Source organism: Vombatus ursinus, unplaced genomic scaffold (genome assembly GCF_900497805.2).
Source record: "Vombatus ursinus unplaced genomic scaffold, bare-nosed wombat genome assembly UNPS02014799.1, whole genome shotgun sequence".
In the NCBI taxonomy this organism is placed as follows: domain Eukaryota; kingdom Metazoa; phylum Chordata; class Mammalia; order Diprotodontia; family Vombatidae; genus Vombatus; species Vombatus ursinus.
This window is the reverse complement of record NW_020954577.1, coordinates 40,475,670-40,494,504: the sequence shown is the minus strand read 5'-3', so window position 1 is coordinate 40,494,504 and position 18,835 is coordinate 40,475,670. Positions and strand designations below refer to the sequence as shown.

Sequence of the window (18,835 nt, the reverse complement as noted above, 5' to 3'; positions counted from 1 at the left end):
GTGTGTGTGTGTGTGTGTGTGTGTGTGTGTGTGTGTGTGTGTGTGTGATTTAGCCTATGGCCAGACTATAAGCTTCTTGGGGGCAGGGACTGTTTCTATTTTGTCTTTGGATTCCTAGAGTCTAACCCAGTGCTGGGTACACGGGAAGCACTTTCTGAATGCTTGCTGTATATTTAGGTATGATGTGAAGGGGATTCTTGTTCAGCTACAGTTTGGACTAGAAGGCTTTTAGTCCTTTCCAACATATATTCTGTGTGAAAACTTAAGTGACACATTAATTATGCATATGTCTGCTCTGGGTAGATTTAGTCTGCTCTTGAGCCGTTCAGAGTTGAGAAACACTTTGGTTAGAGTAGGTATAAATTCTGTTACTCTGATTAGTTATGAGAATCATTCATATTTAACAAGTTATTTGGACTTCCTTTTTAAACTTATATGGGGTTTCAGAAATTATATTTGTATCATGTAGAGTGTGTATATTTTTGCATTTTAGTGGATCAATGGATTCTCTTTTTCTCTATTAGTCATGAATGATGCTGTTTGGAATCCTGATGAAAGAAAGACAGATGCATGTATTAACTTATTATTTACAAAAAGTTGCAGCCTAATTTCTGTCACCTGCAAAATTTAGCTTCATCTTCATTTTTAAAATAAGTTTCATTAATATATTTTTATGTCACCATAGTTTCCCCCAGTATCCCTCTTCCTTTTCCTCTCTGAGAGCCATCCTATATAACAAATAGTATTTTTTAAGACAAAAAGAAAAAGAGGAAAAATCAGCTTTGCTAATTAACATATTAAAGAAGTAGGAAAATATGTGCTATGACAATACTTGAGGACCTCTCAGCTGTCCAGAGGGGAGTGGGTTGGGGCGTCTCTCATATCTCTTCTTTAGAAGAGATGTTCTTTACAATTTTGTAACATTCCCTTGTGAATTTTTATTGGTATGGTGGTTCTTTTTAATTACATTGTTGTAGTCACTGTGTATATTATTTTCTTGGTTCTGCTTACCTAATGGCATAAGTTCATGCAGCTCTTTTCATGTTTCTCTTTATTCATCACACATATCAGTTTTTATAGCACAATTATATTCCATTATGTTCACGTATCATAATTTGTCTAGCCATTTCCCATTCAATGGCTATCTCTACTTCTTTTCCAAATCTTTACTATCATCAAAAAGTACTGATATGCATCTTTTGTTATATATGGGGATTTTTATTTTATCAATGGCCTCATTGGGAATATGATCCCAGGAATGGAATCAATGGATCAAATCATTTGGATTTTTTAGTCACTTTATTTGCATAATTCCACATTGCTTTCCAGCTGATTCTCAGCTCCACCAACAATGCACCAGTGTGCCTATTGTCCTACAACTTCTCTAACATTGACTCTTACCATCTTTTGTCATCTTTGCCAATTTGCAGGGTATGAGGTAAAGCTGCAGAGTTGTTTTGATTTGCATTTCGCTTATTAGTAATTTGGAGCATTCTTCCATACTTTGCAGTTATTTTGAAAACTTTTTATTCATATCCAGTGACCAATTCTGTATAGGAGAATGGTTATTAGTCTTTTATATTTTAATTGTTTATAATATATCTTGGATACCAAACCCTTATTATAGAAATTTGATACACATTTTTTTCCTATTTGATTGCTTCACTTCTTATTGTAGGTGCATTAATTCTATCTGTGCAGGTACTTTTCAGTTTCATGTAATCAAAATTAATGATTTTATCTTTTATGATCAACTTAATCCCTTGTTTGGTTTAAGAATACATCTACTCACAGCTGGCAGAGGTATATGATTTTATTCTCTTCTAATTTTTTTATAGTATGATTTTTGGTATGAAGGACACATACCCACTTAGAATGCCTTGTGGAATATAGTACAAGGTATTGGTCTAAGCCTCGTTTTTGCTAGAATGCTTTCTGTTTTTCCCAGCAGATTTTATCCCACCCTGGTTTGTTGAGTTCAGTTGTTATTGATTCTCTTTTGTCTAGTTTATTCCATTGATTGATCTCTCTCTTTTTAAACCAATACCAGATGGTTTTGATGACTGCTGTTTACAGCATAGTTTTAGGCCTGGACGTGCTTTTATCATTGTTCGTGTCAGTGTGATTTCAAGTTGTTCCTGAAAGTAACTTCATAAATCTTTGTAATTCTGTGATATTTTATTTTTTGTTAGTTCATAAATTCTTATTAGAGAGCTAAGACTATACCTGCTTTCATCCTGCCTTATGATTCTTTGTTGTATTGTTCCCTTATCTCCACTCATTATTCCCTTGATAGAGCTTGCTCTAATAGACTTTTGATAGATTTGAGTGGAAGCCTTATGTATGCTGATGAGAAGAGCAGACTTTTCTCATCACTAACTGCCCTAATCCTTGCAGCGTGTAAAGTAAGAAGCAGCAGAGGAGGATGAATATTAGACTTGGACCTTGGGGTTGAAACACTTGGGTTCGAGTCAAACTCTGCTGACTAACAGCAATGAAACCTTAGGCAAGTCATTTCACTTCTCGAACCCTGTTTGCTCGCTTAGACAAGGAAGGTGTTAGATTCGATGAATCCCTGCTGTTTCTGTGATCCATGACTATAAGTTTTAGCTATCCAGGATGCTGGGGAAAGTATTTAAGTGTTCATTTTTTGGGAGGCCATATTAAAGAGCTTTGTATTATTTCCTTTGTCTCATTATGAGTCCATCTATAAATTGAATCTTTGCTGAATTTTCCTGGGCAATCAGGCATCATGAATTTACTATTTTGATCCAGGCTATGACAGTGATAGAATGGCAGGGAAAGGGGACAAAGAATGAAAAGCATCACAGTGCTGAGCCTGTCTATAAACTTGAATTTGGTAATTGGTGCTCCAAGTGTGAGATCCATGTTCAGTGAGCATACATCACAGCTTAATGGATGCATGGGTCCTGGGGAGCTGGAAAGAAGTTGGTGAAATTTACTTATCAGTACATTCAATGGCACTAATAAACGTTATTTCATGAGTTATTTGGTTATCTTGTATTGCAATACTGATGATAGGTGTTTGCCAGAAGATCACCTGAAACGAATTGCAGCTTATGTACCAATATTGGTTGTTGAGGATAAAAAGAGATAAAGAAATTGTATGAGAAACTTAATAAAAACCCTCCAGAGTAAATCATGATACATTCTTCTATTCGTTGACTTTAGTGCAAAGGTAGGAAAGGGTAAGGAAGGCAAAAAAGTATATGGAAAGGCCGTGTTCAGAGAAAAGAAATGAGATAGCTCTAAGACTTGTGTTTTCTATCAGGATCACTTTCTTTGAGAAAATAATTGGTAGGCTCTAGACATGATGAGAGCTAAATAACAATAAAGAAAGTGAAATATATTTTAATAGAAAGAGAAGACTTGTTATTGTTTAAAGAGTTATCCCTGAATCTGCTTTCTGTGTTTGTTCGGTCAGAATACTGATTTGTCAGGGTAAAGACCAGAATGAATAAAATTCAGAAAGAATAATGAGAAAAGAATTAAAGAAATGCACAATTGAAAAAATACGGTGTACAGCCTTACACTAGTAAAACAAATAATTATCAGTATAAAAGACAAATACATAACAGAAATGACCTTGGTACTAACATTTAACTGATGGAAATCTCTTGCCTCAGGAAGACCAAAAGATCCCAGAAAGCACCTTAGCGAACATTTATTTACCAAGTAGAGAGAAAAGAGGGCCAAAGGCAACACCACTTTAGAATATAAATTCATTTATAAAGTCAGGTCTTAAAGAGAAGAATGTCGAGCCATGTGAGCAGTATTGTTTCATAAAGCAGTAAAAAAGTAGCAAATATATATCATCTTTAAAAGTTATGGCAATTGACTCATCCCAGTGGCATTTCAGGACAGAACTGGAAGGACAAGAAATAGAATTAAAATGCACAAAATTTATAAAGATTAGCAAGTAGCAACAACTTTTCACAATTAAAATCAGTCCAACCATCACACTTGAATCCTAACATCATAGCATAGCATCATTGACTGGATGTTTTTATAGTAGAAGTAAAAATATCACTAAAGAGAAACAGCATGGGAAAATCAGTAGGATTCGATCAAGAGTGTATATAGGAGATCTGGTGGATGGAGAAACAATCGTGAAGGCATTGAGTGATTAATATGCAAAGTATCTGAAGGAGGGAAGAAAACAGAGGCATGGAAAAAGATCAGATCTTATTAATTTTAGAAAAGATTAACAGAAAGCATCAGCAATTGCTGACCTATCCAGAATTTCTGTGAAAGTCATTATATACACCTGGAGGATATCCTTGAAGTTTGTCAGTAGGGGAGAAATCTTTTACAAGTGATAATCAAGTGAACACATCTTCACCATTTCAGAATTTGCTGAAAGATTAGGGAATATAATATCTCACTAATCTTATTGTGAGATCATGAAAAAAGCATTTGCTTTGGTAAAACAAAAGGCATCCTTAAAGTCTCTTTTCCAAAAAATTGTATCCCATTGATAACAGAATCATTTATAATAAAAGCACAGGAACAGTGCTGTTCAGTGATCTTTTGTGATCATAATTAGCAGGCAGATTGTAAATAGGATGATGTGTGTTTATCACAGATGTGTTGAAGGAGATCTAGGTCACAGGACAGGTAGATGAGGAACGTTTTATGGATAGTGAGATCTTTTGGATGCCTGCTTATTGACAATGTGCTGAAGGCATCAAGCCCCTGATTGTTGCAGAACCTTCTTGAATAGATAGGTAATTAAAAATTTCACTAGGGCCATTCAAACAGACAATACCAAGTGGATAAAGAATGTCTTTTGCTCATATTATGGCATGCATTTGTAAAGGGCAATCTCTAGAGCTTATCCATCACTTGTGTATGTGTGAGACAGATAATGCTGATAAAGAGGCAATGGTCCCTATAGTTGAAAAGGAAGAAGAGTATAGGCTGAATTGCCTTCAGAGAAGTGAAAAGGTCCTCTATTGACCCCTTGCCCCATGGAAATAAAGATGTATCTTATCTTTTAAATTTTTTTTAATTAATTTATTTTTAGTTTTCAACATTCACTTCCATAAGCTTTTGAGTTTTAAATTTTCTCTCCCTGCTTTTCCTCCCCTCTCCCCAAGACAGCGTGCAATCTGATAATAGGCTTTACATGTACATTCATATTAAACATATTTTCACATTAGTCATGTTGTAAAGAAGAATTAGAACCAATGGGAGGAACCATGAGAAAGAAGAAACAAAACAAAAAAGGAGCAAATACTATGTTTCAATCTGCATTCAGACTCCGTGATTCTTTCTCAGATGTGGATAGCATTTTCCGTCATGAGCCTTTTGGAGCTGTTTTAGAACCTTGTATTGCTGAGAAGAGCTAAATCTATCAAAGTTAGTTATCACATGATGTGGTTGTTAACTGTGTACAATGTTTTCCTGGTTCTGCTCATTTCATTCAGCATTAGTTCATCTAAGTTTTTCTGAAGTCTGCCTGCCCATCATTTTCTGTAGCACAGTAGTGTTCCATTACATTCATATACTACAACTTGTTCAGTCATTCCCCAGTTGATGAGCATTCCCTCAATTTCCAATTCTTGGCCACCACAAAAACCCTGCTATAAATATTTTTGTATATGTGAGTCCTTTTCCCATTTGTATGTCTTTGGGATACAGATACCTAGAAGTGGTATTGCTGGGTATGCACATTTTTATAGCCCTTTGGGTATAGTTCCAAATTATTCTCCAGGATGGTTGGATCAATTCACAACTCCACCAGCAATGCATTAGTGTTCCAATTTACCCACATCTTCTCTAGCATTTATAATTTTCCTGTTTTATCATGGTAACCAATCTGATATGTGTGGTGTGGTACCTCAGAGTTGTTTTGATTGGCATTTCTCTAATCAATAGTGATTTAGAACGTTTTTTCATGTGACTGTAGATGGCTTTAATTTCTTCAATTGAAAACTGCTTGTTCATATCCTTTGACCATTTATCATTTGGGGAATGACTTGTATTCCTATCAGTTTGACTCAGTTCTCTATATATTTTGGAAATGAGGCTTTATCGGAGACCCTGGTTGTAAAAATTTGTTCCCAGTTTTCAGCTTTCCTAAAAGTCACATCTTACCAAAGCCAACATTCTGTTGGTATTCCTGTGTGGTAGCGAAGCATTGGACTGTGCCTCTCTATGAAAAATTAATGAATGTCAGTCCCCCTAAGAGGCAGTGGGAAGGTGCATGGTCTGTGTAAGCAGTCTGCATCTGAGAAGGAATGAATTTTAAGGAAGAGAGAAAATGGTCTCCAGGAATCCCATAATAGGAAGGGAAGACACAGGCAGTTTATATGGTAAGAGTGAGGAATGGCCAGTGGACAGGCAGAAGGATCTACTGGTATCCTTTCAGGAGAATTAAGGAAGGCACACGCCATGTTGGGTGGCTTCCGTGTGTCAAACTCATGAATCACACTGGATGGGCAGGCACAGATAGATTGCAATGAGCATTAATTGGAGGAAACTCCCAAATGATGAGATCATGAATCTATTTGAGTATGGGGCAGGCACTGGCATGCAAAAAATATCCCCAAAATGTTTGTCCTTATGAAACTTAACTTTATTTTAAGACTGGGTCTATGTATGTGTGAGGAGTGAGGTGGGTGGACAGTGTGAGCAACATGTAAGTATAAGTAAATACAAAGTAAATTTGGTGGGAGAGGGTAGATAAAGAGCAAGAAGTAACTGGGGAGATCAAAAAAGGCTCCTTGTTGGAGGTGGCACCTGAACTGAGCTTTGAAAAGGAGCTAGGCATCAGGGGCAGCTAGATGGTGCAGTAGATAGAGCCCTGGCCCTGAAGTCAGGAGTACCTGTGTTCAAATCCGGCCTCAGACCAAGCACTTGACACGTACTAGCTGTGTGACCTTGGGCAAGTCACTTAACCCTGATTGCCTCACTAAAAAAAAAAAAAAGAGCTAGGCATCAAATGAGGGAGAAGTAAGAGAGTAGCATTTTCCTGGCCTTGGGGGACAGACAGTGTTTTTAAAAGCATGGAGATGGGAGATGGGATGTCATGAATGGAGGGAAAGTCTGTAGGCCAGTTTTGCTGGAACCGAGTTTATGAAGGGTGAGGTGACATGTAATAAGCCTGGGAAAGGAAACTAGAGTGAGAGTATTAAAGGCTTTAAAGGTGAGAGGAATTAGGATTTACTCAATAAACAGTAAGGAGCAACTGGAGAGTAACATGGTTAGACCTGTGTGTTAGGAAAGCCCCTTTGGTTGCTGTGCGAAGGATGGCCTAGAGAGACGAGCAGCTAAATTGGTGATTGCCACAGTCTAGGATGTGGGACTGTGTGGAGAGAAGGGGGCAGATGAGAGATGGGGTGAAGAGGAACACTGGTTGAATGTGGGTGGTCAGAGAAGGGGAGGATGAGAATGAAGTTGAAAAAGTGGGTGATTGATAGATGGTTGTACCTTTGTCAGAAATATGGGAGTTTGGAAGAGAGGCTAATTTGGGCTGAGATTATCATTTATTTTGGATGTATTGAGTTTGAGATACCGATGGGACCACCTGTCAGGAAACATCCGGTAGGCAATTGGGTACCAGTGCACTCTGGCTGTCCTAACAGTCTCCTATTCCTATTATATAATTCCTTGATGACATCTTACTCTTGTTCTTTGACATTGATTATGTATTGGTGTTTGCTCACATGCCCTTTCCATTGCCCTCTCATATTCATTTTTAGTTCTTTGGAGATTATTTATGCCCGTGATTCACTGGTATCCAGAAACACTGATTAAAATATGGACCTTTGAATTCATGGGAAGCTTGGAGTGAATTCTCTTAGTAACTTCCTGAAGATTAGTGGAGCCCTCTCTCCACCTCTTGTTTAAGTCTTATTCAAAGCACATTTGTGCTTTGCCCAAGATAAACATGCCTATAGACAATGCTGTCTAGGTGTCTGTCTGTACAACTGTGTAGTGTAATCTGTGCAGTGAACTTTCGTCATCCACTTTATCTTTTCTCTGTAGACGGCTGGGTCAAACTCCTATGAATTATAACTGATCTCTTCTGCAAGGCCCTGTCATGTCTTCTGGCTTGATGCAATCAGTGTTACTAGCCACAGGAAAGCCCTTTACAACCAGGTCTCTGTGCTGCATTTCCCTGGTCTTGATGGCAAACGTTTTTGTCAAGTATCTTTTTTTTTTTTTTTGTCTTACCTGATGTTTACGATCAGAGTCATTTCTATGCAGAAGGGAATTTTCTATGACAATACTTCCTTAATAACCTTTTCAGTGCTTCATTTCAGTGAACTAAATTCAGTTTATGAGTTAACAGATCTTGTAAGCAAGAACATTTTTCAGTTATTTTGTTATTTGTAGCCATTCAAACAAATAGCCACTCATTCAGGGTAAGAGAAGTTTATAAAGGAGGATGATGTAATTTTTTTTCACCTGCTTGTGCTTATCTTTCAAAAGTAGAGTAGGGCTGTAAATTCTCTGAACCTATTCATTGAGTCTGACAGTGAAACCAGATATTTGCAGCTGTAACTGTCTTGCTTCCATCATGTTTATTAAATTGTAAGAAATAAGCTTGACTTTCCTTTTCTTTTTCTTTTTCTTTTTTTTTCTGTAAGGCAGTTGAGGTTAAGTGACTTGCCCAGAGTCATATAGCTAGTGTTATGTGTCTGAGGCCACATTTGAACTCAGGTCCTCCTGACTCCACGGCCGGTGCTCTATCCTTTGTGCCACCTTGCTGCCCTAAGTTTGACTTTCTGAATGACTTCTAAATAAGTGTCTGTGACTGGCCTGCCATTTTATTACTAAATTTAGAAAAGGGAATTCAGAATTAGCTCTTGAACATTTATATATGCAGCTTGTTTTGTCTTGAAATTACAAATTATTTTCATCTTCTGTTACATGTGTAATTAAATGCATACTTTTTGTGAACTTCATGGTTCAGTTTTGACAACTTCATTTATATATGTATGTAGCTATCTTGTATTCTACTTTTCCAGATCCTTTGTGATGTCTAAATTGTACTAAAAATCTTGAAGTAGTTCTTCCAAATAAACTCACCATGGAAGATTTCACAATCATTTTCTCAAAATATTGTTGGGAAAATACTATAATATTCATATTTGTTGTGATGCAGATAAATTTAAATTAATACATGGGTTATGATGATTCTAAAAAGGGGATCAACAAAGGGTAGTACTGATAACATACAGTGGCTTGTTATGCACTGACATTTTTCCTAGCTCTTTGTGCATTTTTTGGTCATCTTCCCTCACTCTCTGTACTCCTTTCTGAGTTCATGAAGGGTCCATGTGAACCTCAATACTTGATCCAGTCTGTGATGTCATTTTGTATCAATGCTCCCTCCATGCTGATCTTAGCCATGAGAGACAGTGAACATTTGAAATTTGATGATATTGTCTTAGAATAGTGCAGTCTATCCTTGTCTTTAATAGATTCCAAAAATTTTAGAATTGGAAAGGACTACAGTGACCATCTGACCTTTGCTTAAATGCCCCTTCTCCCATAGCTGCCCATTTCATTTTGGAATAGCTCGAATTGTTATATTAGGACATTTTCCCCTTTATCAAGTCTGAATTCAAGCCTCTTTTCAACTTCTGCCCCTTGAGATAGCAGAGCAAGTGTAGTTAATCTTACACATGACTTCTAAATTCTTGAAGATGGCTATAATCCTTCTTTCTTCCCTTCCCCATTTTCTCCAAATGATTCTTAAATGGCATTGACTTGAGGCCCTAGATTCACCACCTTGATTGTCTGTCCTCCTGGACACATTCTGGTTTATTACTGTCCTTCCTTAGTTGTGGTGCCTGCCATTGAACGAGTTGCCTCAAGGGTAGCCCAAGCAGGTGAGAAGACAACCTGCAATATTTTTCATATTTAGAAACATACTATCTGGGTTTTGATATCCTATAAGATAATTGTGAGCTTTTATGCATAGTTTTAGAATAATGTTGTAGGCCTTTTAAGTTCATTGGTGAATTTTTCCTTGTGAACATCGTAGATAGTTTGGGTGACAGCATTTGCGCTTTGCTGGGTACCATATGCTAACCAAGAAGTGTGTTTGTTCTCCAGTGTTGATCCTTCAGTTGTTAACATATCAGATGAAATGGCCAAAACCGCCCAATGGAGAGCCCTTGCCATGAGCACCGAGAGCACCAAGGCATCCAGGCCAAGCATGAGGTAGCTATGATCATCTCCTTGCCTGTGTTCTGATGTAGCATTTTGCCTTTGACTCCAGTGTCACACACACACACACACACACACACACTCTCTCTCTCTCTCTCTCTCTCTCTCTCTCTCTCTCTCTCTCTGTTTCTCACACACACACACTCACACACACTCTTTGGGCCATTGTGCTATAATGGGCTCTCTCTGACTCTTCCGTGTGCTCATTCCTGCTTCTTTAGATCACTTTCTGGTATTACCACCCCAGGGGCAAAGAAAGGGGGAGTCTCTAGAACCTTGGTGACTCAATTTAAGGTATTTTCTTTTCTGGCAATAGCTCCTTGTCCACTGTAGTCTGATATCCGCTGAGGTACGTGCCAGGAGTATGTTCTCATACTGTTCAGTGGCACCTAGTTACAACATCCCCTGCGTTCTCCCTTTCTAGTGGGAGGCTTCTCTAGTCCCTGGGGTCATGGTTCTTGCTGGCCTCTCTCTCCCTCCACTTGCAGTTCTTGGCTGAAATCTCATTTACAGGCCTTTGGGCCCCCGGAGAAGTAGAGTCTTTGCTTTTCTAAGCCCTCTTTCATGGGAGGTCACAACTGCCCTTACGGCGGCTGCTTTGACCTGTTAGCCTAGTGGATTTCTGTCTTGGCTTTGCCCACAGGAAGTAGCTGCCTAGACTTTGGAGATTTTCCCTCTTTACCCAGTTTTACTTGGCTGGCTTGCCTGGGCCAGCATATCCTGAGTTCCTTTCCTTCTAGTTACATACTTATTGCTTTCGTTTTCACCTTTTCCCTGTCTGTGCTCCTGAGTCTCTTGTAGGGGACTGTTTGTCCCAGCTCATCCCTCATTCCTGCTCTCTTTTCTGAATCCCCCACTGAACTCACTTGCCTCTTAGCTCTTTACAGCTCATCCTTCCTTCTTCACCTTTCCTCTCATCCTCCAGTCAACATTTTGGCCCCGTTTGGACACCCCCTAGGTAAGTGCACATTTACTTGTAAAAGATAACCAAATCCTGGTACTGGGGAATTCTTTCTTGTCTTCCTTTATACATTTTTAAATATTTGAGATCCTACATTTACCTTTGATCACATCCAGGTGTGCCTCTCATCAAAGTTTCACTTTTTTGGGGAGTGGGACATTTTTGGTAACAAAGCATACGGAGTGTTGTCTGATGTTTTTTATAATTGGAGTTGGCAAGTCATTTTCCCCAGCATGGTACCTTGTAAATATGTGTTGTACTGCTTACATGTATGTGAGAGCAGTGTCCCAACATGTCTGCACTATTTGGATTTTTTATGTGTGTTATACTTCAGTCCATATTACACAAGGTGGTGCACTTTGGACACTTCTAAAACTTGGTTTTCTATGCCTTAAAAGTATAGCATATATGTGCTTACTGTGCACAGTACTTGCCAGGTTGAATTGAATTTGTGAAAATTATTATTCTTTTTTACCTATTATACTATATTTTCAGAATTCTTCCAACTATGATTCATTAGTAATATAATATTCTGAATCTTTTAATTAATAACTTTTTGAACATTTAGGACAGAGATTCAGTTTTTAAAAGATTGATTAACATTCAGTCAGTTAAATATTACTGAGTACAGAAATCTAACAAAAATTATTAATCAAGCCTGCTTGTTTGTATATTGAAGGATTTTGGAGGGGTTCCTTCCCAGGCAGATAAAAAAAATTAGTTGTAAACTTTTTTTTACTCTTTAAAAATAATAAATTAATTCCTTCGTGCTGGTCAGTCCATATATACACGATAATAGAGATTCAATTCAGGAATAATAATAGCCTAATAATATTCTTTTCAACTTAAGATTTACTGTTACTAAATTAGCCTCAAACCAGTACTACAATAATAACCAAAGTCATTAGTTCACAGCGATAATGGCAGCCTCAAGTTGTTGAATGTTTCCCATCCAAAAATAACTTTACATTTTATGAAGGATTGTTGATAGCTTAGGAGTCACCTTTTTAAAAATTTGCCCTGTTTCTATTTTTAAACCCTTCATTATTTTTGTTTCAAATAGCCCAGAAAAACCAGTGAGTGTGAAAATAAATCTCGAAGATGAACCTACAAGGAAATATGTGGATGCTGAAACTTCATTATAGAACTAAACCAAGAAGAATTATGTTGTGTATGTGTGTGTTGTCTGTCTGTATAGACTGTTTTTGGCTGCCATACCACCAAAGTATGACTCCGTACTTTTGAAAGTGTTTGACTTATATGTTATGAGCACAGTAATGACTGTATATATATGATGAGGTGGGTCTTTTGTGAGTAAGGTACATAGTTATTAATTATCCTTTGAATATTTATTCTGTTAGAAAAATTATTTTTCAGTTTTGAAATAGGAAGATGTGGGAAAAGCATAAGTGTATTTTTTTTCTTAAAAATCTGTATGTGTACCAAAAGTTAATCCACCTTAGTTTATATTTGTCCGTATATTTATTATTGAGAGTTCTCTGTGAATTTTAACCTGAGTTATTTAAAAATTTCACCTTTTCTCCAATTACTGTTTTGAGTTTCATGGAAAAAAGTGAAGTTTTTTTGTTGGTTTTTATGAAACAAAACATAGCATGCCTGTTAGATGACAAATGGCATCTTGGTTTTCCTCTGGTTTTGTGGAGTTCTTTATGCAGGTGGCCATGTTGATATTCCCCAGAGATGGATTTTTAGCCATAGAGGTAAATGTGAAATATTTATTAGAACATTTATATTTATGACCTTCACTTTTTTTAAGATATAAAGAACAATAACAGCAACAAAAAATCCATCCTCTGTTTTCTAGTATAATACTCAAGTAAAAGTGTAGGTGATTTTAAAATATGCTTTTACCCCATTCCAGTGTTAGCTACTCTGTCTACTCACAGTGATCATTTTAGACACTCTAAAACAACTATTTTCGGTAGTTTGAAACATATGAGGCTTTACGGCAGTCTTTTTTTTTTTTTCATGAATCCTTGTGATTACAGTAGAGCATCATATACCTGTTAGCTGTTCTCTTCTTTGTATGTCAAAGTTAGGAAAAAGTATAAAAGACATGTTCTCTCATCCCATAAAGCGTTTTTTGCTCTCAGTTTTTTAGAATGTTTTAATTTAGTATCAGGTTCAATTCTTGATTATTTTTCATTTAAAAAGCAGTGTGATTAAATAATCAGGAGTCAGAATTCTGGAATGGGTTTATGATCAGTATTACTTTATGGGCTCTTAAGAATTACCTTGGATTCTTTGTTTACATTTCCATTCTTTCCACTGTACAGAACATATTTAATACAGTGCTAACCTTGGTTTTGTTTCTAAACATTTTATTTATTTTAATTGGTGTAAAGATAAAATTCTGTACAAAAATTTAAGGTAATGCATATACAGTAGAGTAAATGTGGTAATGTAAATAGTTGGGGCTCTCTTAAATTTATGATTAATTCCCTGAAAGAATACAGTTAACAGATTTCGCAGATTTGATATTAAACACTGCCATGTTAGTGTTTTGAAGGAAATTAAACATTTTATGTAAAGCTGAGACTATTGAAGACATACCTACTTATGATTTGGATTACTAGTCTTTTTTTTTCTTTGTCTTTTTAAGTTCCTTTTTATCCAACGTAGTAAATCTTCTTGGTCATCTTTTATATAATCTTTGTTTGGAGTTAACTCCTAACATGAAATGAATAAATATTGTTGTTACTAAACCTGTAGGACTGGATGAATGGGGTTGCGCAGCTGATTTGGCAAGAGGACAATTCACAAAAACCAAACATGTTTTAAGTTAGTATTGAAAGATATAAAATGGTGGCAGTGACACAAAAATCAAACTCAATCTGATAGTCTGAGATTTCTTTATAAGGAAGGTGGAGTATGGAGGATAGAACTTGCAGCACATCAGAAAAGTGCTGTATGAATTGGAACCCACAGTGATTTTTGGAACCAAGAGTAAAAGTATGTTTCAGACTATCCAAAGCTTGTTGGTTGACTGCTATTTAATGCACAAACAAAAATGTGTCTCTTTTATTATTTAGCCATTTTCTTCTGTGTGCTATCTGTTTTTAGTTAACACAGAAAAATCATAAGAAGGATAATTTCTGCCTCAAATGAAAGGTTAGAAATGTAGCTTCCTTTTTTTAGAAAGCCAGATTGCCAGCATTAGCTCATATCTTTTTTGGTCCTCCTGAATGAGGGAAGAGTGCTTATTACTCTACCATCAATTGATTCACAGAACATTATCCATGGTGCTTGTAACTCACTGTGCTTCCATTTAAATAATTCCTCTTTATTTTCAACTGTATAATCATTTACAGAGACCCAAATATTTGCTATTCATCTTAAAACTTTTTAAACAGCTTGTGTTGGGTGCTAGGATTTCTTCATAGCCTTCTGAACTTGGACACGGGACACCAAAGGGTTCGTAATCCAGGCCATTTTACTGGAGGTTATTTTTAAATTTAAAGGGAAAAGTACCCTGGGATCATAGTGTTTTAGTGATTTTGTTTAATTATGTAAAGTAATTACCTTGTGCCAGAAAAACCATGAATTTCAAAACACTTTACATTCAAAATCATTTTTCCATGTTCTTCATAGTTGTTATTTTCTGCTTCGTCTCAATTACTTTGACAAATAATATGACCTGATACGAGTACTCTATAAAAGACCACTGGTAACTCATGTTTAAGTAATTTACTACTTAATTTACTTTATTTTAAATGTTATTTCCTTCACTGTTTTAAAAAGAAAAATCATGGACAGAATATGCATTCTAAGGCAGTGAAGGACAAGACTTGGTTTGTGTAGATAAAAATGTTGCCTTAATGGGTGTAAATGAGCAGTAGTAATTACTACGCACTGATTTACCTCAGGGTGCAAAACAAGTAAGCCAATCTGTAGTCCATTTTGAAAATAAAGGAAAAGAAATAATCCAGCACTTTGTTGATGCCATTGGTTGCCAGGGATGGAGCTTTTTGCTACTGACTATACCTGGCTGCTCGAGCCACCTCAGGACATTCCTCTCACTTCCCTCGATTCTTTCTTCATAGATGTAGAATATGATGAGACCAGATTTTGAACAACTGAGGTTTAACTATCTTCTGAACAGTCTTTCATTCTTAATTAACCATACAAACTTTCTCATCATAAAAGGACGATTCTGTATTTTAGTTTTAGTAGATATGCTGAAGTCAATCGTTCATCCCCCCCCCCCCCCCCCTTTTTTGGGGGGGTGCGACATAGTTCTGGTCTTTTAAACTATTGGTGTTTTTTTTTTTTTTGTATGTTTTTAAGGAAGAAAAAAGCAATGGCATTCAAAATGTTCATACTTGCCAATTCTTTGCAAAATTTGTAGGACTTAATTTAAATACACTAATGCAGGTATTTTAAAAAGTATATTTCTGTATCAGTGAAAAATATCAGCCAATTCAATTAGCCAAACATTTCCTCAAGCTCCAAAATGCATTCATATGTATATGCGGTAACTTTTGCCCTTTCATGGGGCAGGTTCAAAGTTCTGTTAAATTGAGGGTATAATATGAGAGCTTGCAACTTTAAAGGGAGTTATATTGTGTACATAAGTTCTGTAAATGTGCTAAGCAATTTAAATGGTGATAGTTTTTAAATGCACAGATATCACATGTTTAGGTCATTAATACCAGGATGATTCTAATTCTCTTTTTATGTTAGTTAATTTAACATTTTAAATTACTCATGTAGATCACATCTTATGCAGTACAAATGTGAAAGATATCTTTTGTTTTATACCAACAATAATTTATTTTCTAGAAAGTAAATTTAAGACTTCAGGGACATTTGGAGTCGGGAATAGTGTTCTAAATGCAAAAAAATTGTCTAGTGATATTTTAATATAAAGTGCTTTTATTTGATAACCTTTAAAATAAGTGTCAGTTATAGGAAAACCATTAGTTTGAATGGGATAAAGATTCTTTTATTAAATTAGCACATTCTGACATTCTAAGCTGACTTGGAGTAATGTGTTAAACACTTAGTTGTTTCCTTTTTTTTTTAAATCAAATTTATTAAAACTGATTCACTTGGTATTTGTACCTGTTTTTCTTTTGTTGATACATTGTATATGATTTGTGTGTGTGTGTGTGTATGTGTGTGTGTGGGGGGGTGTCTTCTAATGTTCAGCACATTTAAGTGAACAGAAATTGAATTTTAGTGTTCATTTATATACTATTTGGTAATGTGTAATTACACAGTACGGTTCAAATTTTTTATGACTTTTATAATTATAATAGCATTTTTTCTTTTGTAATAAAATCCAATGCAAGGTAAATCTTATTCTAAATGTAGAACTGATATTTTGTTTGTATGAAGTACACGTCTCTCCAACATGTCTATAATGTGAAAGATCCTGCCTTTCAGATTTGTTTTATAATTATTAGAAGAAAACTATTTTTTGAAATGTTACTGAATTTGACAAAAGCAATAAAAGTCTACTGAACTATTTTGTTGAGTGTCGTTTTTTCTTAATTTGTATTTTAATTCGGGCTTTAGGAAATCCATTATGAGCATGGGATTTGGAGGATGAGCAAAAACGCTAGTGAAGGAAAATGAATATGGATTTTCTCCCCTTCCCCCAAATGAATTTAGAAAGGAGGAACCAGGAGATAGATGAAGAATAGATGTAGGGAAAGGCACCACCACCTTTCCTCCAGAGGCCTTCTTCCTTTGGTAGGGAGATGGGAGTTGAATGGAAGCCCCCAAAGATTCCTATTTGGTTTTCCACCACCCCAGAGCCTAAGTAGTTCACTTAGAACTTTTGCTGTGAGACCTTTTCTTAGTTTTATGACTTCGAAGCATTACTATCTGTTAGCCTCCAGGTTTGGGTTTATTTGGGTTTACTTAGAAGTTGCAGGTCAGGCAGGATTCAAGAGCATAAGGATTTCATCATAACTTTTAATTTGACCTGTCATAAGGTTGAGATTTCATTAAGAATCAGGTCACTGATTGAGGGAGGGGGTTGGTTCTTTATGTTTTTTCAAATTTGGGCATCAAGATGTTCTTAATCAGGAAGGTTATTTTGGACCTTTTTGCCAAATACTGAGGCATGTGCAAGCTTGCTTATATTGGCTGCTATGCCTTCTCACCTGCTGCCCGCTTAGAGTGCACTCTTTCTGGAAGGCCTCTCTGCATCTGCTTCTATCTAAGCCCTTCAGAGCCTAGTACTAACTGGCCCTCCCTCTAAGTGATCTCTCTGATAGAATGGAGCTTTGCCATTCCTTAGACTATTTCCTATGGATACGTCCTAGCTCCTTGGCTTCCCTGTAAGCTGTTGGAGAACTTATTAACATGCCAAAGTCCAATCCTTGCCTTTTACCTGCTACACCATAGCATACCAAACCAAGTCAGAGAAAGAGAGGCACTAGTATTGTAAATGGAGACCACCTGAGCTTTTAAAGCGTGCAAGAAAAGTGAGAACAGTAAGTGTTCTAGAGTAAGTTTCACAGAGTTTCCAGGAAAATTTTCTGTATCCATCCCACTACAATTTTTTCAGTGTTGTATGTGAAACATTGCTCCAAGCTCCTCCCCTTTAAGCTGCCTCCTGGTCTGACCTGGATTCTTCAAAGATGGTGCACAAATTGGAAAACAGAAGAGTGTGGGATAACTGTGTCCCTCATCCAGGGACTAAATAACCTAAGTTCAGAAACTCAGCACTGGGTTGGTAGCAGGGTGATGGCTTCCCACTCGTCAATTAGTAAGACTTACTAAAAGATTAGCATGTGCCAGGCACTGTGCTAACCCAACAGATACAAAGAAAACAAAACCAATCCCTGCCTTCCAAGAACTGGGGAGATCACATGTATGTAAATAGTTATAGAGTAGATGGAAGGGAGGGAGCCTTAGAACAAGAGTTAGGAATCTCCGGTTCCTGAATTTGGCTTTAAAAAAAAATGATAGCTGTATTTCGACAGAATTGGTTTCCTTTGTAATCCTATGTATTATATTATCTGCATTTGAAAACTTTAGAGAAGGTGGTCCATAGGCTTCACCAAATAGCCAAAGAGGTCCATAAAACAAAAACGGTTAAGATCTCTTAGAGAAAGCACTGGCACATGGAGGATGAGGGGGTGGGGGGGGTACAGGGTAGGGAATCAGGCGACACAGGGGCTGCATCTGCGCCGGGCTAATAGTAGGCGCTTGCCCTGATGAAATTGCCCATTCCCCAACTGGGAAAGCTGTAGGCGCCTCGAAGCGGCCACGTTTGTGAGCTCGTAGCATCCCTCGGAGGCTCCGGGGATGCAGAAGATGCTGGCTCCGCTCAGCACCAGAAGCCGCGTCGGACTGGGGAGAAGCACGTGCCGGGAGGTGGGTCATCACCCCCACCCTCAGCCCAAGCGAGAGCAGCTTCCGACGCCGCGGCAGATTCAGGCAGACCCCCCTGGGGCACGAGGAGGTCCGGGGCCCGGGAGGCCCCCGGGCACTGCCCGGCGCAGCCTCGGTGCGGCCCGAGCCTCGACGGGGCCTCCAGCCCCAGAGCGCCGCCTCTCGCCTCCCCAGGGCCGCCAGTCCGGCCTGGAACCTGCGCGTTCTCCCGGTGCCATGGCAACCGCGAAGCTAGCGTCACTCGTCGCCATGGCGCCGCGCACTCCGCAGCACGCTCGTTCGCGATTGGCCCGCGGG

General features: G+C 37.6%; 1 protein-coding gene across 3 annotated transcripts in view; it reads left to right on the top strand.

Annotated features, from left to right (window-relative positions):
* The window catches only part of SLC4A7 (solute carrier family 4 member 7), a 91,784-nt gene extending 76,736 nt beyond the window's left edge, over positions 1-15,048 (top strand). For all 3 annotated transcript variants that reach the window (XM_027872400.1, XM_027872399.1, XM_027872401.1), the window contains 2 exons: positions 10,093-10,200; positions 12,231-15,048. In XM_027872400.1, coding sequence (XP_027728201.1) covers positions 10,093-10,200; positions 12,231-12,312 — 190 coding nt within the window. In that variant the 3' untranslated portion in view covers positions 12,313-15,048. The remainder of the gene's footprint in view (positions 1-10,092; positions 10,201-12,230) is intronic.
* The last annotated feature ends 3,787 nt before the right edge of the window (positions 15,049-18,835 follow it).